Source organism: Suncus etruscus, chromosome 3, assembly GCF_024139225.1.
Source record: "Suncus etruscus isolate mSunEtr1 chromosome 3, mSunEtr1.pri.cur, whole genome shotgun sequence".
NCBI classification, from domain to species: Eukaryota; Metazoa; Chordata; class Mammalia; order Eulipotyphla; family Soricidae; genus Suncus; species Suncus etruscus.
This window is the reverse complement of record NC_064850.1, coordinates 40,311,181-40,334,341: the sequence shown is the minus strand read 5'-3', so window position 1 is coordinate 40,334,341 and position 23,161 is coordinate 40,311,181. Positions and strand designations below refer to the sequence as shown.

The 23,161-nt window shown below is 46.6% G+C and overlaps 1 protein-coding gene across 1 annotated transcript in view; it reads right to left on the bottom strand.

Moving 5' to 3' along the window:
• Positions 1 to 23,161, bottom strand: part of VRK1 (VRK serine/threonine kinase 1) — an 87,042-nt gene that overhangs the window by 28,412 nt on the left and 35,469 nt on the right. Inside the window, exons 2-5 of the mRNA XM_049769844.1 lie at positions 18,679 to 18,774; positions 17,699 to 17,863; positions 13,980 to 14,035; positions 3,170 to 3,239 (exon numbers count right to left, since the gene is read on the bottom strand). Of these exons, the coding sequence (XP_049625801.1) occupies positions 3,170 to 3,239; positions 13,980 to 14,035; positions 17,699 to 17,863; positions 18,679 to 18,774 (387 nt within the window). The remainder of the gene's footprint in view (positions 1 to 3,169; positions 3,240 to 13,979; positions 14,036 to 17,698; positions 17,864 to 18,678; positions 18,775 to 23,161) is intronic.

Sequence of the window (23,161 nt, the reverse complement as noted above, 5' to 3'; positions counted from 1 at the left end):
GGCCTAGGGACTTCAAGCTCCACCAAGGGACCCAACTCACCGGCTTGCCCAGGGGTGTGGCCCGGGGAAGCCCTGGAGATCTGGAGCAAGGCGGCAGAGGGGTGCTGGGGTTACCCAAATCCCGCACCCCCCCTAGGCCTGGCCAAGCAGGCCACCGGCATGGCGTGGGCCTGCCAAACCTCCTCCTGCCTGACTCCCGGCTCCCAGGAAGGAGAGATCCTTCAAGAAGCTGGGAGAACAGAAGTTCAGAGCCCCACCCAGACCCTCCCTAAGGAGCCGCATGGATAGTGGGGGAAGGCCTAGGGTCCTTCAAGCTCCACCAAGGGACCCAACTCACCGGCTTGCCCAGGGGTGTGGCCCGGGGAAGCCCTGGAGATCTGGAGCAAGGCGGCAGAGGGGTGCTGGGGTTACCCAAATCCCGCACCCCCCCCTAGGCCTGGCCAAGCAGGCCACCGGCATGGCGTGGGCCTGCCAAACCTCCTCCTGCCTGACTCCCGGCTCCCAGGAAGGAGAGATCCTTCAAGAAGCTGGGAGAACAGAAGTTCAGAGCCCCACCCAGACCCTCCCTAAGGAGCCGCATGGATAGTGGGGGAAGGCCTAGGGTCCTTCAAGCTCCACCAAGGGACCCAACTCACCGGCTTGCCCAGGGGTGTGGCCCGGGGAAGCCCTGGAGATCTGGAGCAAGGCGGCAGAGGGGTGCTGGGGTTACCCAAATCCCGCACCCCCCCTAGGCCTGGCCAAGCAGGCCTCCGGCATGGCGTGGGCCTGCCAAACCTCCTCCTGCCTGACTCCCGGCTCCCAGGAAGGAGAGATCCTTCAAGAAGCTGGGAGAACAGAAGTTCAGAGCCCCACCCAGACCCTCCCTAAGGAGCCGCATGGATAGTGGGGGAAGGCCTAGGGTCCTTCAAGCTCCACCAAGGGACCCAACTCACCGGCTTGCCCAGGGGTGTGGCCCGGGGAAGCCCTGGAGATCTGGAGCAAGGCGGCAGAGGGGTGCTGGGGTTACCCAAATCCCGCACCCCCCCTAGGCCTGGCCAAGCAGGCCTCCGGCATGGCGTGGGCCTGCCAAACCTCCTCCTGCCTGACTCCCGGCTCCCAGGAAGGAGAGATCCTTCAAGAAGCTGGGAGAACAGAAGTTCAGAGCCCCACCCAGACCCTCCCTAAGGAGCCGCATGGATAGTGGGGGAAGGCCTAGGGTCCTTCAAGCTCCACCAAGGGACCCAACTCACCGGCTTGCCCAGGGGTGTGGCCCGGGGAAGCCCTGGAGATCTGGAGCAAGGCGGCAGAGGGGTGCTGGGGTTACCCACATCCCGCACCCCCCCTAGGCCTGGCCAAGCAGGCCTCCGGCATGGCGTGGGCCTGCCAAACCTCCTCCTGCCTGACTCCCGGCTCCCAGGAAGGAGAGATCCTTCAAGAAGCTGGGAGAACAGAAGTTCAGAGCCCCACCCAGACCCTCCCTAAGGAGCCGCATGGATAGTGGGGGAAGGCCTAGGGTCCTTCAAGCTCCACCAAGGGACCCAACTCACCGGCTTGCCCAGGGGTGTGGCCCGGGGAAGCCCTGGAGATCTGGAGCAAGGCGGCAGAGGGGTGCTGGGGTTACCCAAATCCCGCACCCCCCCTAGGCCTGGCCAAGCAGGCCTCCGGCATGGCGTGGGCCTGCCAAACCTCCTCCTGCCTGACTCCCGGCTCCCAGGAAGGAGAGATCCTTCAAGAAGCTGGGAGAACAGAAGTTCAGAGCCCCACCCAGACCCTCCCTAAGGAGCCGCATGGATAGTGGGGGAAGGCCTAGGGTCCTTCAAGCTCCACCAAGGGACCCAACTCACCGGCTTGCCCAGGGGTGTGGCCCGGGGAAGCCCTGGAGATCTGGAGCAAGGCGGCAGAGGGGTGCTGGGGTTACCCAAATCCCGCACCCCCCCCTAGGCCTGGCCAAGCAGGCCTCCGGCATGGCGTGGGCCTGCCAAACCTCCTCCTGCCTGACTCCCGGCTCCCAGGAAGGAGAGATCCTTCAAGAAGCTGGGAGAACAGAAGTTCAGAGCCCCACCCAGACCCTCCCTAAGGAGCCGCATGGATAGTGGGGGAAGGCCTAGGGACTTCAAGCTCCACCAAGGGACCCAACTCACCGGCTTGCCCAGGGGTGTGGCCCGGGGAAGCCCTGGAGATCTGGAGCTACGGGGTCACTCAGTGCCTAGAGAGGGTGTGGCACCAGCTCTCCTCACGTAAGTTTCAAGTTTCCATATGGTTTTCTGAATCTAATTTTCTTTTTTTTTTTTTTTTCTATGAACCTAATTTTCACTTAATATTGTTCTAGGGGGCCAGAGAGATAGCATGGAAGTAAGGCGTTTGCCTTTCATGCAGAAGGTCAATGGTTCAAATCCCAGCATCCCATATGGTCCCCCGAGCCTGCCAGGAGTGATTTCTGAGCATGGAGCCAGGAGTAACACCTGAGTGCTGTCCGGTGTGACCCAAAAACCAAAAACAAAGAAAAAATATTATTCTAGAAACCCACACATATGAAATAGTCTTTATTTTAGGTGCCAATATAAGTGCAACAGCAAGTTCATTAACAGAGCAGGAATCAGAGGGGCCGGAGGGTTCAGTGGCTAGGATCCTCCATCTCATGTGGCAGACCTGAGTACAGTTCCTAAAACTACAGAAGTTCCCCAGCCCTAGATGATCCCTGAGCACTGCCAGGTATGAACCCAAACTTTAAAAAATAAAAATTAAGAACTAAAATTTAAAAAAAATATAATATATAAACATATAGAGGGAGATGAGAATACACACAGTTCTTCCATGCAAATGTAATTTAAACATAACCTGTTTATAAATTCAAAATGGACAAACTCAGGGACCTCAGGGACCAGCAGATAGCTAAGGCCAGAGGCACATGTGTGCCCCAAATTCTCTGCTTGCTTTGTGTAGCCCTGGTGGTCCCTAATGCCACAGGCCAGGAGAGCCCTGAGCTGGGCAGCCTGGCAAGGTGATAAGGTGACAGCCCTGGAGGCCCATGAACCCAGCTGGGGAGGCCCCTCTCAAAAGCACAGGAGAACCATGAACCAGCCAACACAAAGGCTGCTCCCAGCAGACACACACCAGGACACGTGAGAAGAAAGCAGACACACACACAGCAGACTTTCCTGACTGTAGCACAGGTGAGGAGAATTCTTACTTTGCTCTGCTTTCGCAGCCCGTTGGTAGAATTTTAATTCGGTAAAAAGAGGTCCATTATCGCTAGGTTCCTAAAACAGAGAAGTTAATTATTAGGATTAAAAGTGGGAAAAATAATAATATAATAATAAAATTACTGACCTTCATTTCAATGAATCTTCAGAAAAAATAAAATTAGCCTATTTTTCTTCCAAAACAATAATTTTCTTATACTTAAGTTTATTACTATGCTCAAGATCTTTAGAATCGAGTTCCAGAGTCTCAGAAATGGTCCACCAGGTTCCATGCCTGCAGAGGAGTGTCTCCAGAACACAGACATACCAGAGAAAAGCTCATAGAAAGAGAGTTGTGGCTTGGCATCTGCAATTTGCACTGAAAAGTTGCTCACAGCCATCTCCCAGCTGAGCTCACTCTAAAGTGAAAATCACCTGGAGACAAGCATTGTCTTGTCTTTCTCTTCCCCAACACTCTTGGTCCCACAGGGGCACATGGGAATAAACTTGTCGTCCCCAGAGAATCAAAATTGAATGACTCAGCTCCCAGCTCAGACCTCGGAGTCACAGCTACCGAGGATTGGGCCAGAGAGACAACACGTGGGGAGAAAGTCAGACTTCACAAGTCACCTCCAGGAATAAGTTAGACTCACGACTGGACTGAAGCCTCCACAGAAGGACATTCCCCTTCCAAATCAGTCAGAATATGGGGAATATTCTGGAACTCCAGAGGACACCAGGCCTCTCCACTTCGATGGCCCCTTTTCTGCCCCTCACCCAGGTGCTTTGCAAACCCAAGTTCTACAGTTAGCTTCTCCTCTGGGAAGTGCCTGGTTTGGTTTTTCAGGGCTGGGCCTCATCTGTTGAGTAGTAACTCCTGGTCACTTGACTCAGGGGACCCCAGAATGCTGGGGAGCAAACGCAAGTATGCAGCAGGCAAGTCCATGCTCCAGCCCACTGTGTTGCCCCTCGCTCGGTCCCTGTGAAGTGCTCATTTAAAGATGAAAATGGGGTTTTTAAATCACTGATGTCTCTACCAAAGAATTGGGTGGAATGAGCTTCACATTTTAACAGATAATAACCATTAAAATCCCGTCAGAAGAGTCATTTACTCAGAGAATAAACTCACCTTTGCACAAAGAAAATGAACCGCCCGCTGAGAGTTCTGAGTTCCACTTGTTAAATAAGATGGGAAAGGGTAAGAACAATTGTGTTGAGAACATTTGACAGGATAAATTTGGGGGTGCCAAGGGACAATACAACTGTTAGGGTACACCCAACTCAGGTTCAATTCCAGCAACCCATGGCCCTCCAGTCACCACATACACATCCAGGTCCTCTGGGCACCACACACACACACACACACACACACACACACACACACACACACACGCACGCACGCACACGCACACACACACACACACACACACACACACACACACACACACACACACACACACACACACGCACTACCAGATGGGTTCACAAAACCTCCAGTACTGAAAAACTAGCCAAAAGGACTGGAAAAGGCTAAAAATGGCCCTGGACCTCTAGAGCACCAAAAAATCGTCAATTCTGTCCTAATAAAATCCGTTTGTGTATATCCAGTATTTGATATTCTACACTAGTTTTTATCCTGTTTACTTAAAATCAGAAAATTTCCTCAAGCTTAAAATGAGAAGGCAACCCTTCTACACTGACTCTAGGGTTGCTTTTCTCAGGGAGAAAGAAAAGTCAGCTTGGCCAGAATGCCCAAAGAGCTAGACATTTAACCAGTAAAATTGTTGACCCAGAGAAAATTTATAGTTTGGGCCTATTAGAGATTCTGCAAATAGTTATGCGGTTCGTCTTTTCATCTATGATATCCTCTACTGTGATAAAGTTTAATTTTGTTTAAGTTTTAAATAAAACTTAAGGGATGGGGGGTGGAGAGGCTAGTCCACAGAGGACTGGACATTTATTTGCCTTGAATGAGACCAGAGTCCAGTTCCCAACAACCCATATAGTCCCCTGAGCTCTCCCAGGACTGATCCATGAGCTCAGAGACTGTAGTAAAACCTAAAAACCACCAGATGTAGCCCCCACCAATCTATCCTGCTCCCACCCCAAAAAGTAGAAAGAAAAAAAAGAAGGGAGAGGCAGAAGGAAGAGGAGAAAGAAGAAGAGGAGGAAAGAAATGGGGGAGGAATTAAAGAGGAAAGAATGTGCTTTTTATGTTGGTATATTTAAGAGAATTAATTAGTTAATGTACCTTTAAGGGGTAATTACAGCCCCCCCCCATGGCAGTTGGACTGAGACACACCTCCTGCAAAGGACAATTGCCTCCCCAGTATAAAAAGGGAAAGTCTGCAGGTATTGAGGGGCCACGGATAGAGATGGAGCATCTTGGGTGGGGGGAGGTGGAAATAAAGCACTCTCTCTCACAAAACCCCTGGACAGTGCAGACTTCAGACTGTAGTCTGGAATACACAGATACTTAGTTTTGCTCCCTCTCTCTCTCCTTTCACCCACGCCACCCTTGCCCTGGTGGCTACATATTGGCAGTACCTGGGTAGGCACCTCACTCCACCCATAGCCAGGTTCTCCAGCCCTGCATCCTTGGGCCTCTGCAGCCACGCAGCATGCAGCTCTGTAGCTAATTGCAGCCTAACATACTTGCAGATAACTGCAGCACTTTGCAGCTACTGCAGCGATTTGCAGCATCTGGAACACTGCTGAACCTAGAAAGAATCAGACTGTGTGTGAGCCAAAGCGGAAGCTCAAGCAGCGAATGATACATGCACCATTTGGGCAGTACCTCAGACCAGCCAGCTGTCTTTCCTCCAGGCTACAGCCCACAAAGAGTGTGGCATCAGTACCAATAGTGGGAACACCCTGCATCCTCACTTAGGAAGCAGAGCCCCAAGGCTGACCAATACAGTGGCTCCTTCCCCTTCAGCAAAGGAGAACATGTGAGAGTGGCAGAGAGCATGCAGCCCCGTTGTCAGCAGGAGGAGCAGGTTCGGGGCAAGAAACAAAGAAAAAATTCAATTGGGGAAAGCAACTTTTGGTCAAGTGACTCTCCACAGGGTAACTTTTCAAAGAGCTCATTACTATAATTCAAGTTTAGAAAGGGTTTTTCCCTAAGACAAACCCTAGCTTATTACACCATCAGGATCAAATCCTCATTTATTCCATTTCAACCTATGTCATATCAACTTTCATTTTCAAGCTTTCCTTCGGGCAATCATTTATTAAACTTATAATAATGAGAGGCAACCTATATAAACCAGGCTATTATAATGAAAGCCCCACTGCAATGAAGGCACTTTGAGCTCATTTCATACTTTTTTTTCCTAATCCAATAAGATTCCGTCCTAACAGAATAAAGGAGCTACTTCCTTGGCACGGCACTCTCGCCAAAGCTAGCTCTTCCTGCTGGAGAAAATACCTTAACTCATAACGAAAATTTTATTAACATATTTCAAATCTAAAATACTTTGCCAAATCTATAATAGCCAAGATTTCGAAAAGAAAATTGGGAGTGACATTTTAACTAGAATATCACTAAACGTTCCTTTTAAGACTTCTAAGTGTCAAAATGAAGATGACAACAGGAAAAAAAACTTAAAATGTGATATGTTTCATCTAAGAGCAACTGGCTGCCCTTTACAGATGAAGCTGGATAAGGTTTCTCCTTCCCCCATAAAGGAGGATCTCGGAATGGAAATTTCAGGTCGCCTCTCCTCACATCAGCCTTGGCCTGCAAGCTTCATCCCAGGGAACCTCAAAAAGTCGATTTGGGGATGGTGGGTGGAAGGAAGCATAAACCACGCACCTCAGCTCACTGCCAAAACAGCCCAGGGCAGAGAGATGCCTAAAGTCAAACAACAAGAAAGCACAAGCAATGGGGCCGAGCGATAGCACAGCGGTAGGGTGTTTGCGTTGCATGCAGCCAACCCCAGACGAACTCTGGTTCAATTCCTGGCATCCCATATGGTCCCCTGAGACTACCAGGAGTGACTTCTGAGCGCAGAGCCAGGAATAACCCTAGCACCTCCGGGTGTAACCCAAAAACAAAAACAAAATAAGAAAGCACAGCAAGATTTCTCCTTCCCTGCAGGGTCTGACCATTTTTCTGGCTCCAGGGATGCTGCTTCTCAGGCCCCATGGGGCAATGAATACAGCAGATCATCTCTGCTGACCCTACTCCCAGAGCCACAGCAGACAGTCAGTGTTAGAAGAAGGGTGAAGGTTCTTTTGTCTTAACTTCTCCCCAAGACCTTCCTCAGGCAGGAAATGTGGGAGCACCCAGGTAGGGTTCTAGGAGCACAGATCTGCAGGTGAGCAGCAAGGCAGCCTTCTGAGGAACCTTCCCAGCACCGGAGGTGGAGCCCAGCACTGAAACCACAGGAACCCACAAGCCCCAAGAAGGAAAAAGACCGACACCCCCCCCAACCTCCAAGATGAAATGAACACAGGTAGCCAAACCCAACCACACTGAAGTTTAGGGGCCAGGCTCTACCCAAGATGCTCAACCTGGAGTCCCAAAAAGGATGTTCTGGGGAGCTTAAGGAAAAATACCCACAGAGAAAGGCAACACCCTTCCCCGCCAGGGCTGGGGACCATGAAGATACTAAAGCTCCTTCTCGTTCCCGAGCAAACAGTCTCTGTTGATTCCCCAAGTCATATTCCCTAAGATTCCTTTTCCCTCTCAGGAGAAAGACTCGAGCTCATTTTAGAACATGTGTGAAGAGTCAGGCGTCTCTGTCACATGAACAGCTATTTTCAAAACTGCCTCTGTGCTCAGAAGGTTTCTCTCTTGCTTTAGAATTACGAAATTTCTCCAAAGAACGAGTGTCACCTGTTTGAAACTCTGAATATTTTTTTAAACAGCTCCAAAATCGTTTAAGTAGTTCCAAAATAGTTCAAACTACAATACTGGGAAAAATCTACAACTTCCAGGTTTGTATATAGTGAACCACTTCAGCTTTCCAAGATTATGAAAGAGCTCTTGGAAAGAAAATGGCGCAGGAATAAAAAGGCAGAGAGAGACCAGAGCACAAGACTGAGGAGAAGGCCCAAATGACACCCAAGTTCCATCCTATCCCTGCATAGCCACCAAGCAACACCAGGCATGGCCCTGGTGGCCCCCAGCAATGCTGGGTCTGAGACTATTATAACACTATGTCCAACAGTCAACTGTCCAGCCAGCCCTGTTGGCCAAGTATCACTGGTCCCGGGCAATACTTGGAAGTTGGCAAACACAAGATTAAAAGGGCCAGAGCAATAGCACAGCAGGGAGAGTGTTTGCCTTGCACACAGCCAATCCTGGTTCAATTCTGGCATCCCATACGGGTTCCCCAAGCCTGCCAGGAGTGATTCCTAATTACAGAGCCATGAGTAACCCCTTTGCACCACGGGGTGTGGGTCAAAAACAAAAAATATGGGGGGGGGGGGTGAAGATGATTTTAAATAACCAAAAAAATCATAATGGCAAATGGATTGGGCCAACTCCAAAAGGCAGGGAAGTACTGGAAGTGGGCAGCATCAGAAATTGTATGGGTGAAGGTAAGGAGAGATCCCAGCAGGAGAAATTTATGCTCTGTGTGCTAAAGGCCCAGGTTGAATCCCCATCACCGATGGTTTCTAACAACTGCCAGGAGCCACCTCCGAGCATGGATCCAAGAGCAGTCCCTGAGGACTGTTAGATGTGGCCCAAAATTATTTTTTTATTAAAAAAAAAAAAAAAAAGAGGGGCCGGAGAGATAGCATGGAGGTAAGGCGTTTGCCTCTCATGCAGAAGGTCATCGGTTCGAATCCCGGCGTCCCATATGGTCCCCCATGCTTGCCAGGAGCGACTTCTGAGCGTGGAGCCAGGAGTAACCCCTGAGCACTGCCGGGTGAGACCCAAAAACCAAAAAAAAAAAAAAAAAAAAAAAGAGGTCAGAGAAATAGTATAATAGGTAGGGTGTTTGCCTTGCATGCAGTCAGCTGACTCATGTTCGATCCTCAGCATCCCATATGATCCTCCAAGCCTGCCAGGAGTGCTTCCTGAATGCAGAGTCTCCTGAGCACCACTAAGTATGGCACACACACAAAAAAATAAAAGATGTTCGAGGTCACAAAGAATTACAGCAATTTAAAAAAAAGTCTTTAGGGTTAAAGAGAGAGAGTATGTACGGCAGCTAAGATGCTTGCCTTAAACATGCAGGACTCAGACTCAATCCTCCAGTGTTCCATGTAGTCCCCTGAGCCAATCAGGAGTGATTCCTGAGCAGAGCCAGAATCCTTAAGCATCAACAGGTATAAGCAACCCCCTAAACTACCCCAAAAGTAGTATTTAAGATTAAACTGGCTTTTTTTATGAGAAGCATGAAGAAAGCAAGTTTAGAAAAATGCTCCCAAATAACTTAAAAAATCAAATTAGAAAGATAAAACAGACACACAAAACCAAAAATAACTAGTAGCATCAAAAGAATCTTAGCATGCAAAAAAATTGTTTTAAATGGAAATAGAATAAGTACTGTAGTAGATTCAAGGTATTCAAAAAATAAAACTGCCAGGGAAGATCAAGCAAATTGCAGTTACTAAATTCTCTTTTAGAGAGGGAAGAGAAAAATCAATAATACTGTTTTGTTTATGGCATTCTTCCAGATCCAGAGACAAAATGCGGCCCTGATAATGTTGCTGAAATATTAAATGTAAAAGAGAAATCAGCTGAATATTTATCACTGTCTTAATTACAAAGAGGAGGAGGAGCAGAGCTGACGGAACAGAGCTGCATGCCAAGCCAGGAGGCGTAGGGGTGGGCCTCGGCTGGGTCCCCAACGGCTCTGTACTTGGAAGTGTGACCGCGTACCCAAGGAGTCAGGAGAGAGGGGCTCCGGGCTGTTTTCCCTCCATAACTCCATTTGAACAGGAGAATGATGAAAGTGAGGTTAAGGCACTGAATCACAGAATTACTACCCATCAAGAATTATCACCATCCTAAAATAAAACACAATTGAAAGCTGTTTGGGCCAGGGCCTGGAAGGTAATTAAAAGGGTTGGAGCACAATGTTTGCCAGCTGGATTCTGGAGTTCACCCCCACACCCCCTGTTCTAGCTACACTAACAGACCACCTCGGCACTGGTACCCTCTCACCCCCACAGAGGAATGACTATGCACAGCAGTCAGGGCTAAACTTGAACTTGACTTGCTTTCTTCCCTTCCTGGAAACTGTGAAGAAGATTCCAAAGAGCTTCATCTGTCCCACAGATTGGATTCTTTTCATTTGTCCTAGCAGAGACATTGGATAAAATTATCCAATGGTTCATCTCATGAAAATGAATGAAAGTGAACCAGCAATAATAAAAATGCTCCATTCCTCCGGACTGGTAGCAAACTGGACATGGGGGCCGGGAGGAAAAGCACAGCAGGGAGGTGCTTGTCCTACATGGAGCCAACCTGGAGTTTGATCCCAGGCATCCCAGAAGATTCCTGGAGCTCTGCCAGGAGTGATCCCTGAGTGCAGAGTCAGGACTGTGGGTGTGGCCCCAAAAAATAAGCAAACAAACCAAGAAAAAAGACAGGAAATTCCAAACTGAAAGAGTGAAAAGCCGGGTAACCAGGGCAGCCCTCATAAATATGCAGCAAGCAGCACATGCACAGCAACAGTTACTCCCTGACTGCCGCGCCTGTGAAAGACAAAGAGGTAGAGGGAGCGCCCCCAAGGTAACCCAACTACCCTCATGGGACTCAGGAGCGAAAGAAAAGACATGGGGACCTACTCCTCCACCCACACTGGGCCAAGCCAGGCTCATCACATATTTTCTTACTAAAAACTCAGGGACCTGGGGTCTGAGCGCAGAGCCAGGAGTAACCCCTGAGCACTGCTGGATGTGGCCTCTATCCCCTGACAAAAAAAACTCAGGAACCAAATCAGAGACCAAATGCCCTGGGAAGTGTGGTAAAAATCAGGGGTTCAGCCTGTGGGAGAAAGCAAAGCTCCATCACTAAATGGCACTTGCATTCAGAACACTCCAAACTGACACTCGTCAACACAGCAGGCAACCATGTCGGCAGAACTGAGGGGGTAAACTTCGGATCAACTCAGTGGATGTTTTTATATATATACACATATATACACATACACATATATATACATAAATATACATGTATAAATATATACATATATATACATATATATATAAATATATACATATATATAAATATATACATATACATATATATATATATATATATATATATATATATATTTCCCCCGCCAGGGGAAAAAAAAGTAAATTACTACCTGAAAGGGGACTTGCATCTGAGACAACTCTCACCATTCAGTTACTAAAAGCAGAATCACCTCGTTTCTCAAAGGGGGGAAATGAAAGGGAAGAGGAGTACATTAGGAGGTGCTGGGGGGTGGGGCCAGGGCTAGGCACAGATCTCGTGCCCTGCACAAGCCCTAGGCTGCTCACCAGCAGGCTCCACAGGGCCACTCTTCTGAGCACCACCCAGTAGTGGCATCCACAGCAATTAATGAAAAGAACACTGAAACCGGCCATCAAGTAACATCAACAAAATCACTAACACACTCTAACACTGTCAATACTAATGGCAAAAAAAAAAAAAAAATTAAGCACCAACCCAAGACCATCCAACTGTAACTACAACATGGGGCGGTCACTCAGCTATTACAAGAGAAGGGGCAACACACAAGTCCCTGGGGAATCTGTCTATCCTTTCTCATACACTTATAGTGCATCTTTCCTAAAAACCAGCCATTCTACTTCCAAACAGATGAAGGCCTCTATAAATGGAAGCTTTGTGGACTGGAATAATACAGAGACTATGGCATTTGCCTTGCAAGCAACACCAACCCGGGTTCAATCCCCAGCACCACACATGGTTTCCCAAGTCCATCACGAGTAATCCCTGAGGGGCCAGAGTGGTAGCACAGTGGTAGGGCATTTGCCTTGCACGCTGCTGACCCAGGACAAACCCAGGTTCGATCACTGACATCCAACCATATAGTCCTGAGCCAGGGGTGATTTCTGAGCACAGAGCCAGGAGTAACCTCTGAGCACTGTCAGGTGTGATCCAAATACCAAAAAAAAAAAAAAAGAGTAATCCCTGAGTACAGAGCCAGGAGTAAGCCCTGAGCCCTGCGGAATGTGTCCCATCCCCCCACATCCAAAAAAGGTGAAAGTTTTAGTCATAACTGGCCTTAAACTGGAGAAATGACCAATGTCTGGCCCACAGGAAATAAAAAAAACAGGTCCTACCTGTAATACTACTATGGACAAATACCCCAATACAAGACAGATGACCCTCTAAAATGCACCAGGCCTAACAAACAAGAAATCAGGTGTGTCCCTCCAGCATTTACATGATGCTCTAGAACAAGTAACTAATCTGGGGGTAGGGGAGTTCAGATAAGTGGTTGCCTGTGTGGGGCAAGTAGGATTTCCTTCAGAAAAGGACACATCCTCAAGGAAGGCAGAAATGATCTATAACTTACAAAGATGGGAGTTGAGACTTGTAAGTATATATGCTCCCGACGAACTGACAAAACTTCAAAGAATTTAGTATCTGTTTCCTTGTAAAACTTTAAATTATACTTCAATTACAAGTTTCTATTTTTTAAAGCACAAAAACAATTTCAAGAGAGTGAACTGTTTCCTCCCCCCACATCTTTTTTTGGTTTGGGGGTCAGATACGATCAGCGCTTACTTCAGGTTCTGTATTCAGGGATGCCACACAATGGCTAGGAATCAAACCAGGATCAGCCAGACTCAAGGCAAATGCTATAAGCCCTGAACTTCAGCCCTTAAATGATCCAAAATACTCCTTTATGATTTGAGTAAAACAAGTGAAAACCCCAAAAAATAAACCTGGAGTAGGCTAGAGAGATAGTACAGTGGGCAGGGAGTTTGTCCTGAACACACCCGACCGAGTGTGATACCTGGCACCCCATATTATTCCCCCTAAGCAACACCAGGAGTAAGCCCTGACCACTGCTGAGTGCAGCCCCAAAACTGAAAAATGAAATAAAACCTAAAGCAACTGTAATTTGAGAGTTTCCTTGCTCTTACAAGGGAAAAAGGCAAGAATGTAGTTACGTAGAAATGTGCCCAAATGACAGATCCTATTTAACAGACACATTTCTACACATCAAAAAAATACAGGAAAGAGAACTAAAAATATTGGTATGCAAAAGAGTAATCTGTTGATAGAAAAAGGGTTCAAATACAGCCCAGATATCAATACAATTGTTCAGAGTAGCCTATCAGATAGCGTATTATCTGTTAACTGTTAACAATTTCAACGTCAGGGGAGCAAAATTATGCAGAATAATCACAATTCAATAAATAATGTGACGCAATGGAAGAGAAAGGAAAGAACATACAAATTAAAAAATAGTAATAAATAAAAACAATACCACTAAAGTTTTTTAGAAGCAAATGCAAGCTAAAAAAAATATTCTGAGTGAGTGTAGCTGTACAGGCTATGAAAAGCATCTCACTGGGTATAAATATAACTGAAATAAAAAGAATGCACTGAACACATTTTTATTTCACATCTTTATACCGCTGTGCTTTCATTCATTTCCCCCTAAATACCAGTGCTCTCTAATTCAAATGAGAGGAGAGGGACTTTTTGAACTCAAGTTATTTAAAACTATAAAGCTACTTTTGTATCTCATTAAATATTTATGAAACATTATTAAAAATGTAATACCTATGGTTTCATTAATTCTAGTTAACAAAAAGGAGGTTTTGCAAAAATAAATACTCTACTAAATCAATAGAAAAAGGAAAATATCAGCAGAAATATTTTCTTACCACTTTTACAACACAGGGTGCATCGCTGCCAACAGATTTTGAAGAATTCATATCGGCTGTTTGGAAAAAAGACATGCACCATCAGAATAACAATAGCATTACTACAAGCAGCCTGCTTTTCTATTCTACCTACACCTCTGTATGGTTAGCAGCCTGCAAAGAGGAAAATGTGGGTCCCAAGCAGGCTTGACCAAGCAATAGAGTAGATCACTCTGGGATGGTCTAAGAGACCTATAACCTCCTGATTATGGATACAATTGGTGTAATCCTAAATGAAGAATGGTGAATTATAGAGGTAAGGATTCCATTCCCAAGTACACCTGGCCTGAGGACCTGCTCAGGGTGCTGTCCATTTCCAAAGGAGGCTAAGTGGGCAACACACTGATTTTAACAAACCAAGGCAGTGGACCCCACCCAGGAGGGGTACAAGGTTCATAGTCAGAGATCACCTCCCCTGGATCACCTTCCCCACTGTGTTCAGAAGACCATTATTATATATGCCAGGGATCAAACTGGACATTAGCATAGCAGAAAAGGCATTTATTTGCCTTGCATGTGGCCAACCCGGGTTTGATCTCTGACATTACATATGGTCCCCAAGCCTGCCAGGAGTTATTTCTGAGCCAAAAGTAACCTCTGAGCACCACAGGGTATGACCCAAAAACCAAAATTAAAAATAAAAATTGGGCAGACAAACACCTTGAACATCTCTCTTCTCCAACCTCCCTCCCCTCCACACCTTCCCCTGGCTACTCTGGAAAGAGAACTGCTGCTACTTGCTACCCTGCAGGAAAGCGGGTAGGAGCTGGCACTGCGAGGTCTCAAGGTCTCATTGCTGAGCTGCTTCCTGAGCATATGAATTCAGAGAGAAAATGGACAGCTGACTCTTGGCTTCAAAAGGAAGATCCAAGCTTCGAAAGACATCAGTCCTCACTGAGAGCCCCAAAAGTGGAAGGTCCCCTTTGGGATGAGCATAGGGAGAGGAGAAAGGAGGAGAGACTGGACTGTGCCCCAGAGAAGAGGAGCAGGCAGGGCACAGCTAGAGACTGCCCATCAGCCCTTCAGCAGGGAAGCAGCGTTATCTGGAAAGAGCCACCTGTGCCCAAATGTTTCAACCAAGGCAGAAAAAAGGCTGAGACTGGAAAATGAGGAGGGCCGAGTTCCTGAAGGAATAACAGCCCCAAGGAATGTCACTGAGAGACTGAATTAGTCATAAAGCAAGGTCAGATGTTTTTAGAAGGAAGCATTTACTGCATAAAATATTAACTTAAGTAAAGGATCCCTGTAACAGTACTGCTGTGTCCAGAAAGGAGGAGGTAGGGCTGGGAAAAAGTTCAATAATTTATTGAACAATACATACAGCCCCCCCCCCAAAAAAAAAGTGGAGGGAAGCAGTAGAAAACAGTAAAGTTATTCCCTCATCATGAACCCTATAATCCAAAAGGATTCTTCAGGAAGGAAAGGAAATTTCAGTGTGACATGGAAAGAGTTAAGGGTTATAGAAGGGTTAATAAACAGGGGAGGTATAAAGACAGACAGGCCAACCGGACCCTGGGCCAAAAGAGCAGTGGCTGGCCAGGGGCCAGAACAACAGCATAGCAGGGAGGGCATTTGCTTTGCACAAGGCCAAGCAGGGCTCAATCCCTGATGTCCCAGATGGTCCCCTGAGCCTGCCAGGAGTAATTTCTGAGTGCAGAGCAAGGAGTAACCTCTGAGCACTGCCAGATGTGCCTCGCCCCCCCCCAAAAGAACAAATGAATGCAAACTAAAGCACACAGTTGCTTACAGAGACACCTTCTCATACCTAAATCAGGGTGGCACAGGGTCATACATCCTGCAGCAGGAGCAGTTCTTACTCTCAGCCACCACTGCTCATAAGGTCAAAAAAAAAAAAAAAAAAAAAAAAAAATCACACAGGCCAGAGTCCTAATATAGTGCAAAAGGCATTTGCAATGCCCAGGCTACCTGGGTACAATCTCTGGAGTCCCAAAGGGTCCCCGAGCACTGCAAGTAGTGATTCCTGAGTGCAGAGGCAGGGGTAGTCCCTGAGCATTCATCACTGGCCCAACCACCCAAAGAAAAAAAAGTGTCATGCAGCTGGTGAATATAGCAACTGACTTTTGAGAATTCCTTAAGATTTTTGCCTTCAATCCAGTGCAGCCTGGTTTACTGGTTGATCTGGCCCTGAAGACCCTTCAATCTGTTTCCCTGGCAGCCTATCTAGCAGGGAGGACTCAGCTGCTTTCTAAGCATTTGACCAGCCAGAGCCCACAGGCAAACTGGGAGCTCCCTGGGTACAAGCGGCTGCTCAGTTCCTCTGTGGCCGAAGTCCCCACAATGGACTTGGGTCCCGATCACCTTTTTCAAGCCAGTGCCGAAACTTTCAGCCTCCACACTGCTCTCTGAAAGTGCAGGTATGGGGGCAAGGGGGCCGAGCGGTGGGAGGGAGGATGAGAATTCGTAGCTCACACGATGCAGAGTCTAGGCTGCGAGAGAAACATTCATTCTGCACAAGGTACTGCTTCCAAGGGGGAAAATATGAATTTCACTTCTGAAACAAACTTCCTAAAACTCCATGGCATGATTAAACAATCAGATAATTACCTAATTAAAGAAAGATTAGAGGTACTATGAAAACATAGAATAAAAAGTTAAGAGACATCACAGGCCAAGATAAAAACACACCGCATCACTATCAACTCAAGAAAGCACAGAGCTTTAGAAGCAATGAGAAAAAAAAACATTTTTTTAAATCAGCAATATAATTAAGCAACAGAAGCTCAAGGCTCTACCATGGGGCATCCAAATTTCAAGAGCAGTGCCCTAACTCACACTGAATCACATTTAATATGCAATTTCACCATCAATCTCCTAATTCCACTGTAACTATTAGGGCTTGATAGTTAAGACTCCCCAACCCCGCAGAAAAAAACTGCACCTGTTAAAAAGAACTGAAACTCTCCAATATAAAGCAAATAGAGAGAACAAAAAAGAATTTGGTGGCAATGAGAAAGATGAAGATCTTTAAGTCTCCTAAAGATTAAAATTCATCAAATATCATAAAAATGCAGAGTTATAGGGCTGAAGCAATAACACAGCAATAGGGCATATGCCTTGCATGCGGCCAACACAGGATGGACCCAGTTTGAATCCCGACATCCCGTATGGTCCCCCGAGCCTGCCAGGAGCAATTTCAGAGCACAGGGCCAGGAGCAACTCCTGAGTGCTGCCAGGTGTGACCCAAAAACAAACAAAACTTGTAGAACTATCGATATTTACTAACGACAATATTTCAGTTATTTGATCCTTCTTCTGATAAAGATGATGAAAAACATCTTCTCTGCCACTTATAAAAAACATTTTTATAGGGCCAGAGCCATAGTACAGTGGGAAGGACGCTTGACTTGCATGCGGCTGACCTAGATTCACTCTCCAGCAGTCCAAAATGGCCCCCTGAGGAGTAATTCCTAAATGCAGAGCCAGGGGTAACCGCTGAGCATCACCAGGTATGGCCAAAAATAAAAAGGAAAAGAAAAGATTTATTTTTGCCCAATCAGTGTAAAATTGACCGCAAGAAAGTACACACTATGAAAATGACTATAATGTGTAATGAATCTTAAACTTATTGTAACTGTTACTGTGAACAGTAAGAATTCCAGAGTAACTATTTTGGTACAAGTCTTGGCTCAATATCTGCAAAACTGCAGCTGTGCCCTTACCCAGATAGATGCACCCAAAGCCGCCCTGGCCAATGGGCAGGCCCAGCTTCCACTCCTTCTTCGTCATGTCAGTGAGGATCTCTCCAGCGGTAAAATGCACTGCAAGATGTCTCTTCGCAGGCCCTGGCCGCCCACCTGGTGCTGCCTTGACCCGCGGCATTTTCACTGCAACATTCCACAAAGGAGAAACACTCAGTATTATCACCCACCCCAGAAGTGCATAGAGACATTTTTCCACTGAGGGAAAAACCAATGCAACTGAAGCTATTGCCCCAACTCCTACTTGCTCCACAATTTAAATCACAGAACGTGGGTAGCTGATAGTGGTAACTCAGATCCTACTGGATCCTCTACACTTTAGAAAGGAAAGCTGGAAAAACATGTATGTGACTTGTCTGCAAGAAAATAGTCTGCTCCAACGGTTGACACAGTCTCACTCCGACTCAAAGTGCTACTGACAGTAATAAGGAAGGACTGTTCTAGGGAACTGGGAAAGGAGACACCCAACTTTCCAGGCTGCACTGAGGAGTTCAGAAATGCAGAATAGTCTCTGAGGATGCACAAAGCCACAGACCAAAGTGTTTATGGCACAACTGTAGAATAAACTGCCCACAAACTCCCAGCCAGACTCCCCCATATCTGCAAACTCCTACATAGGGTGATGCTCTATGAAAGGTTCCTTAAACTGTGGCCCATGGACCACATGTGGCCCACTGAAAACATTTATTCGACCCACATGGTGTTTTTGCCACTGCTGGTTTTTTGGGGGTTTTTTGTTTGTTTGAAATAAGATATGTGAAAGTATACATAGGAATTTGTTCAGTCTTTAAAAAAAAAATACTATAGTCCAGCCCTTCAGTGGTCTGAGGGACAGTAAACTAGTTCCCTCTTTAAAAATTTTGAGGACCCCTGTATAGGGACATCTAGGTCGAACAGCTGAGTTGACTGGCCCAGGCTCAGCACCAAGTGGCAAGACTCACTGTGAGTAGGATGGCGAGACTCCGCTCCAGGTCTGGTCTGCAAGGCCGCACAGACGTTCTCCACTCCGCAGAAGGCACTGCAGCAAAGAAACAGCCCTGTCAAAAGAGAAGCCAGGAGAAAGGGGCTGCTGTTGAGTCACTTGGCTCCCAGAAAAGGTACCGCTGGCCCCCAGCATCCCTTTGCTCCCCTTCTCATCAGTGGTCTTCTGGAAGAAGAAGCCCAATCGCTTTTTCACCGTATGACAAGTGCATAGCAACATGGAGTGAAAGTGACAGTTTGGACCCTGAAGGAAACAGGCCTAAAATGGAAAGGCCTAAAATTCTAGTCCAGGCCTGACATCAGCGCACATGGGGGGGGGGGGGAATCTCAGTCAAGTCTCTCCTATTTGGAGTTCAAAGTTTTCCAAGGAACAAAGGCAATGAGGGAAGAAACTGAGAGAGATTGGGGGAGGGGGGAGGGAGGAGAGAGCGTCAGACTCACTTCTTTAGCTAGTAATTGAGACTCCAAGGAAAGACTCGTAGGATTCTAAAGATCTGAAGAGCAGCAGAGATGCAAGGTATAGAAAAGAGGGTTCCTTCTACCCTGATAGAGCCTAGGTTTTGTTCTCTCTCTCTCTCTCTCTCTCTCTCTCTCTCTCTCTCTCTCTCTCTCTCTCTCTCTCTCTCTCTTTCTCTCTCTCTCTCTCTCTCTCCCTCTCTCTTATCTCTCTCTCCTCTCTCTCTTTTCTCTCTCTCTTCTCTCTCTCCTCTCTCTCTCTCTTTTCTCTCTCTCCTCTCTCTCCTCTCTCTTTTCTCTCTCTCTCTTTCTCTCTCTCTCTCTCTCTCTCTCTCTCTCTCTCTCTCTCTCTCTCTCTCTCTCTCTCTCTCTCTCTCAGAAAGGTGGCCCATTTTCTGTCTCTATTTCTGCCTCTCTCTTATTTGTTTAAAAAAAAAAAACTATTTTATACCAGTTCATGGCAGGAAGCTTGCCACAAAGAGTAGGAGAGGTCAGTGAGGACAGAAAAGGGAGCATTAGGACAGTAAATTGGAAATGATTGTCCTGGGCAAGAACTGGGTGTTGAGAGGAGGGAAAGGGGAGACATGATACTCCTTCAGCAACAATACTGCAAACCACAGTGTTCTACAAGGAAAACAACATGGGGGGGAGGAGGGAGGAGAGAGAAGAGAGAAGAGAGAAGGGGGAGTGGAAAGGAAACTGGGGACATTGGACATACTTGGTGGACAATGTCTGACTGAAACTCAACCATAAACAACTTCGTATCTGTGGGGAAAAAACCAACTGTATTATAAACAACCTTGTAACCATAGTGTTTAAATAAAGTAACTTAAAAAACACTATCTTGCTTCATTTTTTAAAAAAGGGGTGACAAGATTGGTAAAGTCTATAACACCTGGAATTTGTACTCTGGGGAAAGAAGTCTAATTGTTACTTTAATTGCAGTCATCCTGTTACTACAATTTCTCCACTTATACTGGAGGAGCTGTGTTGAGCGTGAGCTTTCAAAATACACAGCGCTACAGGAGACTGCGTTTGTTTAGCAGGTCACCATTTATCGCTCCACAAAGACCAAACCCATATGCAAATGCCTTTTAATAAGTTAAAAAAATTTTCCAGCACGATGTCGACGCCATCTACACTGTTTAAAAATCCTAAGTTGGCAAAACATCTTCGAGATACAACGAATGTGCCTGGTATTTCTTCCCATCAATTCTATCACTGTGATTCTCATCATTTTAAAATCATGCTGAGTGAACCCCAGTAACAAGCACAACAGTCCAGACTCGGAACAACAGTACAGAGCAGAGTGTGACAAAAAGACATAAAACCATCCAAGGTGCAGGCCTGAAATGGATGTCACCTTTTAGGGAAGTATTAGCCTCACCCATCACAGCACCAGCGCTCGTCTAGGAGCGTTGTTCCAAGACAGCTCAACATTTTAAAATCATCTTCTCATCTTTCTGTAACTCCAAAGAATAACTAAAGTGTTTCTGTCTGTTCCTAGAGTTCCTTTTCAAAAGGTAATTTTTAATAATAAAAAAATGTATATCTTAAATGAAACAGTCAAACTCAGTTCCATCTCAGTACAATTAACGTGTGGTCCAATATCAAAGTTCTTCCACTGAACTGAGCTGTTTATCAGCTTTTGGTTCTGCTTCGGCTCCAGCTGCTCCCTCAATGAAAAGGCTTCTTAGATCTCACTCAACCAGAAGGATTTTTCCCAAACATCCCACAGCAGGGCTATCCACTCTGCCCACACGGCCTGACCACTACCGACCCAAGATTCCCATGAATGGGAAGTAGAGTGCCCACAGCACAGCTGTTCAGTTTCCCTGAATTCTCTCCTGAAACCCGTTTCCAGCACACTGGGGTGACAGTTCCACAAACCCTGGGACAGAGAGGACAGAGGAAAAAAAAAAAAAAAAAAAAAAAAAGACAGCAAGACCCATCCCCAAGCCTTTCCAACAGGCTCTACACACGAAGAGAGAAAGCGAAGAGGGGAAAAAAGGTGCCAACTGTGGCTAGATTTCAGAAGACCACACACTCCACAGTGGAGGGCTCTTGCCTTTCATGCAGCCAGCCTGAATTTGATCCTGGGCATCCTATATGATTACCAGAGCCCTGCCAGGAGTGATTCCTGAAATGCAGAGCCAGAAGTAACTTCTGAGCACTGCCAGGAGTGGCCCCCAAATGAAAAAAAACCAATGCTGAGGCTCTGGAAAACAAAAATCAAGTTGTTCTCAAACTAGCTACACATAACGCAAAACCGCATATAAAACTCAGCAACAGGGAAAAACTCCCTCTCCCTACCTCCCTTTCTCCCTCTCTCTCTCCTTTCCCTCTCTTCCTCTCCCTCTCTCTCCCCCTCCCTATCCTCTTCCTCTCTCTTTCTCCCTCCGTCCCTCTCTCTCTCCCCTTCTCCCTCTCTTCCTCTCCCTATCATTCCTTTCTCTCTCTCTCCCTCTTTCTCCCTCCCTGTCCCTCTCTTCCTCCTCTCTCTCTCCTTCCCTCTCTCCTCCCTCTCTCTCCCTCTATCACTCTTTTCTCTCTCCCTCTCCCTACCTCTCCCTCTTCTCCCTCTCCTCTCTCTCCTCCCTCTTCCTCCCTCTCTCTCCCTCTTACTCCTTTCTTCCCCTTCTCCCTCTCCCCCCTCTCCCTCTCACTCCCTCTGTCTCTTTGTCTCTCTGTCTCTGTCTCTCTCTGTCTCTGTCTCTCTCTCTCTCTCTCTCCACTCTCTCCCTCTCCTTCACTAAAAAGAGAGAGAAAAAAAAGAAAAAAAACTCAGCAACAAAAGGGACTGAAGCAAGGAGACACTGGGGGGAAAAATAAAAAAATCAATTCTTCGGAAAATCACTTCCAAAAAGTGGACCCCAAAAAGGTGAGATTGGGGGCCGGAGAGATAACACAGTAGGTAGAGCATTTGTCTTGCACGTGGCTGACCAGGGTTCAAGCCCCAGCATCCCATATAGTCCTGGCCTGCCAAGAGTGATTCCTGAGCACAGAGCCAGGAGTAACTTCTATGCGACTCTGGCTATGGCCCAAAAACTTAAAAAAATAAAAAAAGATGAGCTCTAGGCTAATGTAATTTCAAAACAAGCTTTCAGAAATTCTGGTAGCAAAGCACATACCCAGTGTGTGCCAGATCCAGAATTCCAAGGCCACCACAAGGGGCCTAGCACTACCAGAAACAGCCCTGGGGCCTAGAGTTCCTGGGACTCCTGAGCTTGGCCACAGAGGGAGGAACTGTTGGCCCCCAAAACCTCAAGCAGCCCTACCAGATCCCAGCACCTAACCCATCTAGGCCTCCCCAACACCACACCCAAAAAACTGTCCAAAGAAAGGAACATAAACAGAACTGGGGGGTGGGGGGGGGAAGCCATCAAGTGCCAGAAGAAAATAAAAACAAGACATGGAGGGGCCGGAGCTATGGTGCAAGCCATAAGGCATCTGCCTTGCGCGTGCTAGCCTAGGATGGACCACATTCAATCCCCCGGCATCCCATATGGTCCCCCAAGCCAGGAGCGATTTCTCAGCACAAAGACAGGAGTCAGCCTAAGCATCCATCACCAGGTGTGGCCCAAAAAATAACCAAAAAAAAAGGACATGGAATGAGGAAGAAAAAAAAATCAGTCCAACAAGGATGACTAAACTAGAAGGAACCTCTCGAACAGAGTAAGTTCTTTAAAATAATAACTTGGATAAAAAAAAGTAAAACAGAAAAGAACTCAAAAATTTTTTTAAATGAGTACTTTTCCAAAGGGAACAGAATAATAATATAAATATCTTTAATTGAAAAAAACTGTTCTTAACTTAAAACTGAAGAACTATTTTAGCCAAAGTGATAGTATAGCAGGTAGGTCATTTGCCTTCAACGCAGCTGACCAGGGTTTGATCCATGGCATCCCATATGGTCCCCAAGCACTTTCAAGAATGATCCCTAAGTGCAGAGCCAAGAGTAAGTCCTGAACACTGCCACATGTGACC